Here is a 13,558-nt window from a genome sequence, read left to right on the forward strand (position 1 = left end):
GTGTTGGTGCATCGAGTGCCTGGTTGAGTCATGAGATGTTCACTTTCCCTAAGGGGGGTGCCACTGTGGCAGCAGGCACTGATGATGCATCCAACTACAAGGACCCCATTCTATCTCCAGGAGAAGGTGACCATCACCTTGTTCTTTCAGCTGGCTTTTGCCCATCAAACTAATCCCATCATCCCACTGCCTGGGTTGACCAGGTACGTGCCCATGTACACAGACAGAAGTGCAATCAGCACCAGACAGAAAAATGCAGATAGAGAGCCGAGAGTGATTTTAATTAATTTTCACAAAACACCCTCCTCAGAAAACCTCCAGACTTCTCTCCTTGGACATTGGAGATGAAGCCTAAGGTGTGCACTTTCTCTGTGTTCTTTTCGAGCCCTGTGACAAAGGTTTTCCAAGGGGGTGCCAGTTGGAGACGATGGGACAGCATCATCTCAGAGTTCAGTTCAACAGGAGGTACTGCCTGCAGAGGTGGGCCACCAGAACAGCCAGTGGCAGGGCCCTACTGGGTCTCGGGACCCAGCCTGCATTCGAATCCTGCATGCAGCTGCAGCCCTCGGCCCTGGGGTCTTTAGGTGCAGGAGGTTCTTCTGGGAAGTCACAGTGCATCCAGTCACGATGTGTCGAACCCTTAGATTCTGCCTCAATTTCACCAGCTTTCATCCTCCAGTAGGTCTGCCCTTTGAAGAAGTATGTTGTACCTGAGGGGGAGAAATTAAAGATTAAAGATTGCCTAAATTTGTTGTAGATATTGTACGTTGAAACACAAAATATACAATGAAATGTGTTATTTGTGTAAACAAGCAACACAGTCCAAATATGCGCTGAGGGCAGCCTGCAAGTATTGCCATGTTTCTGGCACCAATATAGCGTGCCCACAACTTACTAACCCTAACCCGCACATTTTTGGAATGTGGGAGGAAACCAGAGCACCCAGAGGAAACCCACACAGTCACAGGGAGATGATCACCCATAGCGCTAGTGGCCTAGGCCCAGAGCCTTTTGCAGCAGCAGTGCCTGGTTCCTAGTGCGAGGTATGGTACGCTGTTTAGGCAATTTAAACGTTAGCCCAAATCGGAGGCGAGAGTTGACTTCCCTCGCTCTCCGTGATATTCTTTCCTCTATCCAGGGCGCTGGAGCCTTTCGTTGTTCCGTTGTTTGGTCAATTTAAACACCGGCCCAGACAGACTGAAAAGACAGGGTTTTGGGATCCAGGGTGGCGGGGGTGCAGGATGGTGGGAGAGCTGATTTCAGTCATTATCTGCAATGGTTACTCCTCTCTCCTCAACAGCACTGAGACTATGAAGACTCCCCCAGCTGCTGTGCTCCATGCCCGCTAATATGATGAACTGATAACTCAGGCTTTGGGCCTACGCTGGGCAGCTCCGGGGTTCGGATCTGAGGGCTCAATTTCGGTTCAGATTGTTGCTGTTCATTTCAATTGTTTGCATGATTTGTGTTTTTTTTTTCTTGCACATCGAGAGTTGGTCTTTTATTATTATTGTTTCTTTAACTGGTTTCTTTCAGGCTTCTTGCTTTGTGGCGACCTGTGAGCAAACAAACCTCAAGGTTGCATAAATTCTACATTCTCAGATAATAAACGTACTTTGAACTTTGAACTTTAACAGCATTACACTAACTGTTACCATGCAGCCTATTTGGCCTAATGCTCAGGGAGGGGAACTGCAGAACTCTGGAGGTACAGGCGAACTTAAATGTGGATAAGTCCACAGGGCCTGTATATCCCAATCTGCTGTGGGAAACAGGGATTGCTTAGACTGAGAAAAGTGTTCAAAACTTCTATGGGCACAGATGAGATGCCAGGTGATGGAAGGTTGGCACGTATTCCATCTTTTGTTCAAGAAGGGCAGCAAGGGTAAGTCAATTTATTCCATCTAATGGCAGTGGTGGGTCGGGGGGTGGGGTGGTGGCAGTTTTTGATAAAAGTCATAGTAGCGTAATGGTTAGCCCAACGCTTTACAGAACCGGCGACTGGGGTTCAATTCCCGCTGCTGTCTGTAAGGAGTTTGTACGTTCTCCCCATGACTGCGCGGGATTCCCCCCACAGTCCAAAGATGGACCAGTTGGTAGGCTAATTGGTCATTGTAAATTGTCCTGTGATTAAATCAGGGGGTGTGCTGGGCAGTGCGGCTCGGAGGTCTGTAAGGGCCTATTCCGTGCTGAATCTCAATAAGATAAAAGGTTGAAGCGGAGGACGAATGTATATAGAAGGGCTGGGATTGTTCAGGGAGGATTAACATGTTTTATTAAGGGGAGGTGACGAACTGTGTGCTGATGAGGGAAGTGTAGCTGACGATAGTCTCTATAGTCTTCACTAAGGCCTTTGACAAGGTCCTGCTTTCAGGGCTATTCCAGAAGGTAACACAGGAATTCAGGGCAAGGTGGAAAATGGGATTGGAAATTGGCTTGGAGATGGGAGGCGGAGAGTGACATTGAAGGGCCACTTTCACAATGAAGTCAGTGACGGGGGATAAGATATGACGAACTGATACCAAGGCTTCGGGCCTATTCCGGGCTGCTCCGGGATTTGGATCTAAGGACTCATTTTGGTTGGGAATGTCAGTACTCACTTCAATTGTTTGCATGATTTGTGTTTGATAATAAACATACTTTGAGACTTTTGGGGATGCTTTTGCGCTTGGAAGCCTGGAAGGGGTGGTGGAATCGGTGTTGGAGCCTTGCCAAGTGCCGACTGTTATAATCATAAGCAAGCTGGATGTGAGGAGATGCTTATTTACACACACACACACACACACACACACACACACGCGTGCGCGAACACTTGTGTACCCACTGACGTACAGGTTAAGTGACACCAAGACGACCACTCACGTACTGACCATTAGAGAAGCCCATGATGTCATCCAGCTGAGAAGGCACACCTTTCCAAAGACTCGTTTTCTTGGGGTAACCCACGTCCATTCTTTGCTGCTGGTCATCAAATCTCCAGAACATGTCGTCTTTGAAGAAGTAGGTTTTGCCGTTGTGGGCCCAGACAAAGACCGCATCCACGCTGTCTACTGGCAGGCCAAAGTCCCTAATGGACCGTGGATAGCCACGCTCCACCTGTGTGTTGGTGAAGACCCAATACTGAGACCCTGGGAGAGGACAGAGAATGGAGTTAGCAATGGATCACTTGTTCCTCAGGTGGTCATAGTCTGCGGGACAGTTCTTACCTCTATTGTTCAGTCTAGGTCAACCAACCCAACATTCCCAACTGGTTGCATGACGGTCTGGCATGGAAACACCAAAACCCTAATGGAAAGGCCTACAAAAAGTGATGGATACAGCCCAGTCCATCACAGGAAAAGCCCTCCCCACCGCTGGGCACATCTACAAGGAGCACTGTCACAAGAAAGCTGCATCCATCATCAGGGACCCCTATCATCCAGGCCATGCTCTCCTCTCGCCACGACCACTCGGGCAGGAGCTACCTTAGATCCCACACCACCAGATTCAGGAACAATTATTATCCTTCAACCATCAGGCTGCGTGAATAACTTCACTCATCTCAACACTGAACTGATTCCACAACCTATGGACTCACTGTCAAGAGCTCTACAACTCAATATTATTTACTTTATTCATTATATGCACAGTTTGTCTTTTTTTGCTCATGGAGCATTTGTCAGCCTTTGTTATCTATCGTTCTCATAAATGCTGTTGTATTTTGTTATTTTCCTGTAAATGCCTACAAAAAGCAAACCTGGTGACATATACAGGTATGTACTCTGATAATAAATTGACTTTGAACTCTGAATTTGGATGGAATTCTGACTTGGAGCCGTTCATAGATAATCCTGCAGATGGTGACCTTACACCATTGGCTCCTTATTCAAGCACGTACACCAAATGTTGAATCCTGTGGCTTCTCCATATTGAGCAGACTACGACACAGGGGGTAATACTAACCCACTTTATGATGGTCTAAATTCCAGCCCATGTTCCCTAATGGTGGATGAGCTACTAGGGAAATCTGCAACCTTCCCTGCCCTCTCACCTATGCCATGCACTTTGTCTCAAGGTTTCCTCCCCGTTAAGTGGTCACACCAGACAACATCAGCTAACTCAGGGGCCGGGACATTACTATGCACAGCCTTGGTAGAGTAGCCAACGTAATCAAAGACCCCACCCACCCCAGATATTCTCTCTTCACCCTCACCCAGTTGGGTAGAAGGTACAAAAGCATGTACCACCAATCTCAAGGAAGCTTGAGTTGTGAGACTATTCAATGGTTCCCTATTATGATAAGACCGATTCTTGCCCTCACAATCTACCTCTTTATGGCCTAGTACCTTATTGTCTACCTGATTCCTCACTGATGTCACTGACTAAAGTGTCACAGGAGATAGAACCATCAAGACAGCAGGCGCAGCTGTCAAAGGCCTCTGTACTTGGGTGATATCTCCCCGTCTCCTGCACTCGCTGGAATTTAGAAGGATGAGTTGGGGTGGGGGGCGGATCTCATTGAAACCTCGTGACTGATGAAAGGCCTAGACAGAGTAAATGTGGAAAGGATGTTTCCCTTGATTGGGGAGTCTAAGACAAGAGGGCACAGCCTCAGGATAGAGGGGCATCCATTTAAAACAGAGACGCGGAGAAATTTCTTTAGCCAGAGAGTGGTGAATTTGTGGAATTTATTGCCACAGGCAACTGCGGAGGCCAGGTCGTTGGGTATACTTAAGGCAGAGCTTGATAGGTTCTTGATTGGACACGGCATCAAAGGTTACAGAGAGAAGGCCGGGTAGTGGGGCTGAGGAGGGGAAAAGAGGATCAGCCATGATTGAATGATGGAGCAGACTCAATGGGCCAAATGGCCTAATTCTACTCCTTGGTCTTATGGTCTTATAGTCTCCGTCTCCATCCCCTGATGGTGAGAGAGAGTTTGTTGATTCTCGAGTCGGGGGAACTCAAATAAGCAACGCTGTAACATCGAAACGGTGAGCTGCTGGCCTCCCCTGTCGCTGTGGCAGGAGTGATATCTCTCCCTCCCTCATTAGTGAGAGAGAGAGAGAGAGAGAGAGCCTGTTGAGATGTCAAAGTGTTGGGATGGACAGTAGTTTTCGATAGACTTGAGATCATGGTGCCTGGGGGCCTGCTGTTGCTTACATGATGGGTGATGGGGGCTGATGCTCCTGCTGGAGTAAGTGGGGGGAGAGTTGATGCTTTCGCTGCTGCTTGTAGGGGGGGAGGTGGGGCTTTGGAGTGCTATGCTTTCCTGTTATTCATTTTTCGGGGATTCTTTTTCCTCTCTGTTTCGTGGATGTCTGCAAAACCGGGCGGTGTACTGTATGCATTCTTGGTTCTTGATCCTCCAAAATATTAGACCATAAGACCATAAGACAAAGGAGCAGAAGTCGACCATTTGGCCCATCAACTCTGCTCCGCCATTTCATCATGAGCTGATCCATTCTCCCATTTAGTCCCACTCCCCCGCCTTCTCACCATAACCTTTGGTGCCCTGGCTACTCAGATACCTTTCAATCTCTGCCTTAAATACACCCAATGACTTGACCTCCGCTGACGCCCGTGGCAACAAATTCCACAGATTCACCACCCTCTGGCTAAAAAAATTTCTTCGCATCTCTGTTCTGAATGGGCGCCCTTCAATCCTTAAGTCATGCCCTCTCGTACTAGACTCCCCCATCATGGGAAACAACTTTGCCACATCCACTCTGTCCATGCCTTTCAACATTCGAAATGTTTCTATGAGGTCTCCCCTCATTCTTCTAAACTCCAAGGAATACAGTCCAAGAGCGGACAAACGTTCCTCATATGTTAACCCTCTCATTCCCGGAATCATTCTAGTGAATCTTCTCTGTACCCTCTCCAATGTCAGCACATCCTTTCTTAAATAAGGAGACCAAAATATTCTGCATGGAATTTAAACTGGAGGTGGCGGAGGGTGGGCTTAAGAAGGAGATTTTTGAAGAAGAAAAGCTGCCTTAAATTTAATTGGGTTTGGTTGTGTGACTGTGTTAGGATTAAGATTATTCCACGTTTTAATTGTACGGGGGGGGGGGGAATGAATTGCTGTACACATCTGACTTGGTAGTTAGTATTTCAAATTGAATTGAGTGCCCTCGTCTGCTCCTAATAGGTTTGGGTTTGATGTGGGATTGGTAGTCGATGTCGAGCATTTTGTAAAAACAGGTCAGGCAGTGTGCCTCACGTCTGTCTTGGAGAGAGTTCCACTTCATTGAATTTAAAAGTTGAGTAACACTTGCTTCTCTCTCATAGGTATTTGTGACAAATCGGGCTGCCTGCCTTTGGACTCGCTCGATGGAAGTAGTGTTTTTGTTTGTGTATGGGTCCCATGCAGCAACTGCATATTAGATTGAACCACTGAACCATGACACTTTCTCTACAACTGTAACACTTTATTTTGCATTCTCTTATTGCTTTTCACTGTACTACCTGGCTATACTGTTGTAATGAGATGATCTGTATAGATGGCCTGCAAAACAAACCTCGGGACATTTGACAACAATAATCCGATTTACTGCATGTGTGGGGATCTCGGTCTCACAGCGCTTAGTGCCTCACCTATGAAGAAGATGATCTTGTGGTCCGTCATCCTCTCGTAGACGCTGTCAACTCTCTTCAAGTCCGCCGGTAACCCTTGCCAGAAATTCTTGATCTGTGCCGCATTCAGGGAGACAAGGTTGCCGGCACGTTGTATGCGCCAGAAGTAATGGTCTTCATAATGAAGGAAAACCAGGTTAGAAGATGGAGCGGTACAGTGCAGGAATCGGCCATTCGGCCCTCCATGTCTCTGCTAACCATGATACCAGTCCAACCGGATGAAGGCTCTCAGCCCCAGCTGTCAACTGTTTTTTTCCCTCTACAGACGCTGCCTGGCCTGCTGAGTTCCTCCAGCATTTTGTGGGTGTTACTCTGGATTTCCAGCATCTGCAGAGTTTCTTGTGTTCGTAACAAATGCCACCTGCCTGCACCTTGGCCTCGGTCCCTCCATTCTCTGCCCGTTCAAGTGCCTCTTGAACACTCCTGTTCGATCTGCTTTCACCACCAGCCCTGGCAGCACACTCCAGGTGCCCAGCACTCTCTGAGTAAAAATCTTACCCTAACCGTCTTCTCTAAACTTTCCCCTCTCAACATATAACTTTTCAGCCCTCTGATTGTCTATCCTCCCATAATCTTGTAAATTTCTATCAAGTCTCCCCTCAACCTCTGCCGCTCTGGAGGAAACAATTCAGGTTTGTCCAACCGTTGCTTATAACTAATATGCTCCAATCTAGTGAACATCCCGAAGAACTTTTTTCCTGATATTCTTCACGGGCCTCGTCTGATTTCAGCTTCTTAATCCTTACTTTTTGACAAAATGTACTATATCTCTCGTCATCCAGAGTTCCTGATATAAAGGCGAGCTCCCTGTCCATCATCCCAGCGAGCGACAACTGGGCCAATGAAAACACACACAACATGCTGGAGGAACTCAGCAGCTCAGGCAGCGTCTATAGAGGTGAATAATCAATTGACATTTTGGGCCGAAACCCTTCACCGGGGCTGGAAAGGAAGAGGGAAGAAGCCAGAATAAGGAGGTACGGGGAGGGGAAGGAGTCTAAGCTGAAGGTGAGTGGCTGGGTTCGGCATGGTACAGATAGTAAGTTGTTCTAAGTCCACGCCATCCCTATAAACATCCTCAGAGGAGAAGTATCACAGCTTAAATACAGAGAACAGTTCTCCCCACACTGTAACCCCCCCCCGAGCAAGTCCAACATAGATGTACTCTCTCACCCAGGTGTTACCCTCATGGGACACCCTACTGATGAATCACTCAGCCTGACAGATGGAGGCCATTGTTGGCCAGATGCTGCTGAATCACCGAATCCTGGGAAGCCCCTAAGTTTCACACGGTGTAGGAAGAAGTCCTCAATAGAAGAGGGCTTAGCGAAGGTATTACGGAGCAACAGCTCCTCCTCGCTCACCACTCAGACCCTCCTAGCCATTATCCCCATCAGGATGTCCCCTCTGCTCCTCAGCTGGGGCGAAGTGCTTTGAATTGAATTGACTTTATTACTTCCTCCTTCAAGTACATAAGGAGTAAAAATCTTTATGTTACGTCTCCGTTCAAATGTGGAATGTGCAATTATAATCATTTGTAATAAATATTATGCACAACAGGGTAGTCAATATAACATAGAAATACAGTTGTGTCAGCATGAATTAATCAGTCTGATGGTCTGGTGGAAGAAGCTGTCCTGGAGCCTGTTGGTCCTGGCTTTAATGCTGTGGTACCATTTTCTGCATGGTTGCAGCTGGAACAGTTTGCAGTTGGGGTGACTCGGATCCCCAGTGATCCTTTTTACACACCTGTCTTTGTAAGTATCCTGAATAGTGGGAAGTTCACATCCACAGATGCAAACACATCCCGATTGATAAACCAACCCCCACCCCTTAGCCTATGACCTCTCACCTTTAAAAAAGAAGGATTCTCCTCGGATATTAGCAACAGCATCAAATGTTACCGCACAGCGATCAGGGGATTCATACCCAGGCCTAAAAACACAAAAGAAAAAATAATATTTATAAGGAAGGCAGCATCTCACCTGTCTTTCCCCCAATCCAAGTGTCCAACACACCCAATTTAGTTCCCTCCCAACTTTCAACAACACCAATCAAATATTGTTCACCATTGGCACCTTCTACACCCCACTGGCAAGGTGTTGTCACATCAGTAATTCGGCTCAGTACGAGAGAAAGTACAGATTTGGGCAGGCGATGACTGTACTTGACAGATGAGCCAACAGTACACCATTAAGAGTGAAGGGGTCACAGTCAGAATCCCACCCAGGGCACCACAGCAATCAGAGCCGGGACTCCTACAGCTCGTTTTGGAGATGACTGATCCGGACGCGAATGTAGCAGCTAGAATTAGGACTTTTTGACAGGTCAGTGAGCATTGGTAGCGGCGTTGATGGTGAGGACGGGTGTAGGCTGCAAGATGTTCTCGATCGGTGGTACATACTTGCTACTAGGGTGTGGGTAAGGAACGTCGGGGATTCGTGGACTGAGAGCTGGATCGTCGTCGGGTGTATTCCCAGCTGATTGCTTCTTGCCTATTAATAAAAGAGAAAGTATAAAAATATCATTCTGATTTTGGTTTTCTCTGAGAATTTCTATGTGTAGATCCAGGGAATTAATTGTGAACTTCAAGAAGAGGAAGTTCAGACAGACAGAACGAATCAGGTTTAATATCACTGGCATATGTCGTGAAATTTGTTGTTTTGCCGCAGTGGTACTTTGCAACACATAATAATAAAAACTGTGAATTACAACAAGAACTACGAATATATAAAGTTTAATAAATAGTGCAAAAAAAGAGGAACAAATAGTGACACACATAAAAGTTGCTGGTGAACGCAGCAGGCCAGGCAGCATCTCTAGGAAGAGGTGCAGTCGACGTTTCAGGCCGAGACCCTTCGTCAGGACGTCAGGAACAAATAGTGAGGTAGTGTTCATGGATTCATTGCCCATTTATAAATCTGTTGGCAGAGGGGAAGAAGCTATTCCTGAAACATTGAGTGTGTGTCTTGAAGGTCCCATATCTCTTATTTGATGAGGAGGAAGAGGGCATGTCCTGGGTGTTGGGGGTCCTTAATGATGGATGTTGCCTTTCTGAGGCACTGCCTTTTGAAAATGTCCTGGATGCTACAGAGATTCATGCCCGTGAGGGAGCTGACTGAGTTCACAACTTTCTGCAGCTTTTTCCGATCCTGTGCTGTGGCCACTCTGTACCAAATGGTGATACAATCAGTTAGAATGCTTCCCGTGGTACATCTGTGGAAATTTGTGAGTGTCTTTGGTGACATACCAATTCTCCTCAAACTCCTAATGAAATATTGTCACTGTTGTGCCTTCTTTGTAATTGCATCAATATGTTGATGGAGAATGGACGTGAAAGCACAGAGGAACATCTGGAGAAATTTCTGAAACGCTCGTTCGCTGCTGTTGTTACTGTGTGGTCAGGAATCTTTTGGAAGGTAGGCCTCAAAATCCCTGGCCTTGCCTGCTTTTGGCGACCGAGAAGGAGGTCGAATCGTTTGGGCAGAGATGGCGCTCAGTCCTCGGTGTCGGAGAGCTGAATCGGAGGCTCGAAGTTTTCGGATGACTCAGAGTCGGATTGTGGTTGGCATGGCAGGGAGAGATTTTCTTCCTTCTCCCGTCTGTGTGAGATGTGAGACATTTGAGAAACTTTGAACTTTACTGTGCTCATGGACTTCTTCATCAAGTTATGGTATTGTTACACTGTTTGTAACTATATGTTATAATTATGTGGTTTTGTCAGTTTTTTCAGGCTTGGTCTGTCCTGTGTTTTGTGATATCACACCAGAGGAAATAATATCTCATTTCTTAATGCATGCATTACTAAATGACAATAAAAGAGGACTACATGTCTTCATAATCATCATCATGTTGGGCCCAGGATAGATCCTCAGAGATGTTGACACCTAGGAACTTGAAACTGTTCACCCTTTCCACTTCTGATCCCTTGCTGAAGACTTGTGTGTGTTCCCTCAACTTCACCTACCCGAAGTCCACCATCAGTTCCTTGGTCTTACTGACACTGAGTGCAAGGTTGTTACTACAACACCACTTGACCAGCTGATCTATCTCGCTCCTGTACACCTCCTCATCACCATCTGAAATTCTGCCAACAAGAGTTGTGTCATCAGCAAATTTATAGATGGTGTGTGAGCTGTCCCTAGTCATGGGTGCAGAGAGAGCAGGGCAGTGGGCTAAGCATGAATCCTTGAGATGTGAGAGAGCGAGAGAGAGAGAGAGAAAAAGAGAGACACAGAAAGAGTGAGATAAAAGTGTATGTGAGAGACAGAATGTGTAAGTGTATGTGAGGGAGAGAAATAATGTTTGCACGCAGGAGAATGAGTGCATATGTGAGTGTGTGTATGTGGATAAAAAGCAATATCACTGTACTCAATCAATGTACATTATGTTGAAAAATGGGAAGTCCATGGGAAAGGTCGACAGCTAATTGAAGTGGTTAAGTTTTGTGTAGGATGAAAGAATCTCTGTAGTCTCCCAGACAGTCGCTCCCAGAATTCATGAGCTTTTCTTCTCAGTCAGCTGTCAGGCTCCGACTGAAGCCCGTTTGCTGAGTTTCTGATCCACTGCCCGCCAAGCTTCCACGGAATCCGTACCCCAGCCCCGGCAACCGCGGGCTGCTGAGCCAGCGTCCGGCAGCACACCTGGTATAGTGGTAACATTAGCACCCAACTCTGTGGCCTGGGCGACCCAGTACAACAGCCAGAGTTAGCAACGTGTTTTTGTCCAAGTCTCTTCCCACTCTTATTTGTCTTAACCACTGACACTTTGATAAGTCATTATGAGGATTCGCAGCTGAACATTACACTCTGTCTGAGGCGACCTTTACACTCACTGACAACTCTATCCCAAGCAAATGAAATTGCATCAAAGACATGTTTCTTCTTCAAAGCTAATAACACACTAGGAATATGATGGCTTACATTTTCATTGGAGAATTAGATAACAGCACAATTTTAAAGGGTAGATAGAACGTTACAGCAAAGGGCAGGCCATTCAGTCCATGAATTTGTGCCGACCTTGATGCCAGTTTATACTAAATAGCGTCCTCCTGTGTATCATCCAAAACCCTTCCTCCTCATCACCATCATAATAATAATACTTTATTGGTGCCGAGGGGGAAATTCTTTCGTTACAGCAGCAACGTTTAAAAACATTTAAAAAGTGTGCAGACTTAACTAACAATAAAGTACAGAATAATAATACACACAGTAATAATGTACCAATGTACAATAATATAAGAAGATAAGAAATAGGAGCAGGAGTCGGCCATCCGGCCCATCGAGCCTGCCCCGCCATTCAATAAGATCGTGGCTGATCTGGCCATGGAGTCATCTCCAACTACCTGCCTTTTCCCCATAACCCTTAATTCCCCTACTTTGCAAAAATCTATTCAAACCTTGTCTTAAATATAATTACTGAGGTAGCCTTCACTGCTTCATTGGGCAGAGAATTCCACAGATTCACCACTCTCTGGGAAAAAGCAGTTCCTCCTCACCTCCGTCCTAAATCTACTCCCCCCCCGAATCTTGAGACTATGTCTCCTAGTTCTAATCTCACCTACCAGTGGAAACAACTTTCCAGCCTCTTATGTTATCTATTCCTTTCATAATTTGATATATTTTTATAAGTTCTATTAATGTGCAATAATAATGTACAAAATAATAAAGCAGAATCTATTGTACTATAATGTGTGCTCTCCTGGTGCACAGAGATGAACTGTTGTATATGCTTATTGCATTTGATAGGAAAGATTTTCTGTACCGATCCTTGTGACGGTGGAGCTGAATGAGTCTGTTTGAAAGGGTGCTCCACTACTTACTCAGTAGCTCATGGAGAGGATGTGCCTGATTGTCCATAATGGATAACAGTTTGTTTAATGACCTCCTCTCCACCACCAACTCAAAAGAGTCCGGGTTGTAGCCAAGGACGGATCCAACCTTTTTGATGAGTTTATTCATATTCATACATCTATCTAAGCGCCTCATAAACTCCACCAACATGTCTCATAATTTTAAAAACTTCCATCAGATCTCCCCTCAGCCTCCAACACTTTAGCGAGAACAACACAAGTTTGTCCAAACTTTCCCTGTACCCCACACTCTCTAATCCATACAGTAACCTCTTCCACAGCCTCCACATCCTTCCTCTAATGGGGTAACCAGAAATGCACACAATACTTTGTCCATTCTGACAAAAGTTTTATATAACTGCAGCATAACTTCTTCCTTCTCATGATCAAAGGCAGTACAAGACTGGAGAACCAACGTACGGTATGTGTATGTCTTGTTGAAAGTTGCAGAGCGGCGAAACAAAATGGTTAAAAGACCCACACAGTCCTGAGCTTGATAAACAGAGGCAGAAAGAATAGGAGGGCAACCAGGTCACCACGAACCTTTATAAAAGACTAATTCAGAAGAACTGGACTGTTGGGCCCAGAACTGGTCAACGTGCCATAGGAAAGTGTGAAGGTTTTGGAGGGGTTGCAGAATAATCTTACTAACATGATTCGAGAGACTCCAGTGACGTGGTGAGACTGAAGAAGTTGTGGTTGTTCGATTTGAAACAGAGGAGGCTGTGAGAGGATTTGATTTAAAAATCACAAATTGATGGAGTTTAAAGAGATACAGTACTGTGCAAAAGTCTCAGGCATATACAAAAAAAATCTGTAAAGTGAAGATGCTTTCAAAAGTAACAAACCTATAAGATATAGGAGCAGAATTAGGCCATTTGTCCCATTGTGTCTGCTCCGCCATTTCACCATGCTGATCAATTCTTCCTTTCAGGCCCAATCTCCTGCCTTCTCTCTGTATCCCTTCATGCCCTGACCAACTAAGAACCTATCAACCTCTACCTTAAATATACATAAAGACTCGGCCTCCACAGCTGTCTGTGGCAAAGAATTCCACAGATTCACCACTATTCTGCTAAAGAAATTCCTCTT

At 45.8% G+C, this 13,558-nt stretch overlaps 1 protein-coding gene across 1 annotated transcript in view; it reads right to left on the reverse strand.

The window, feature by feature from the left end:
• Window positions 1-272: 272 nt before the first annotated feature.
• LOC134353979 (matrix metalloproteinase-17-like) overlaps window positions 273-13,558 on the reverse strand; it is a 59,530-nt gene continuing 46,244 nt past the window's right edge. Inside the window, exons 6-10 of the mRNA XM_063062597.1 lie at window positions 9,020-9,110; window positions 8,468-8,550; window positions 6,577-6,729; window positions 2,871-3,128; window positions 273-710 (exon numbers count right to left, since the gene is read on the reverse strand). Of these exons, the coding sequence (XP_062918667.1) occupies window positions 451-710; window positions 2,871-3,128; window positions 6,577-6,729; window positions 8,468-8,550; window positions 9,020-9,110 (845 nt within the window). The 3' untranslated portion in view covers window positions 273-450. The remainder of the gene's footprint in view (window positions 711-2,870; window positions 3,129-6,576; window positions 6,730-8,467; window positions 8,551-9,019; window positions 9,111-13,558) is intronic.

The sequence above is a fragment of the Mobula hypostoma genome, chromosome 11, assembly GCF_963921235.1.
Source record: "Mobula hypostoma chromosome 11, sMobHyp1.1, whole genome shotgun sequence".
Taxonomy (NCBI): Eukaryota; Metazoa; Chordata; class Chondrichthyes; order Myliobatiformes; family Myliobatidae; genus Mobula; species Mobula hypostoma.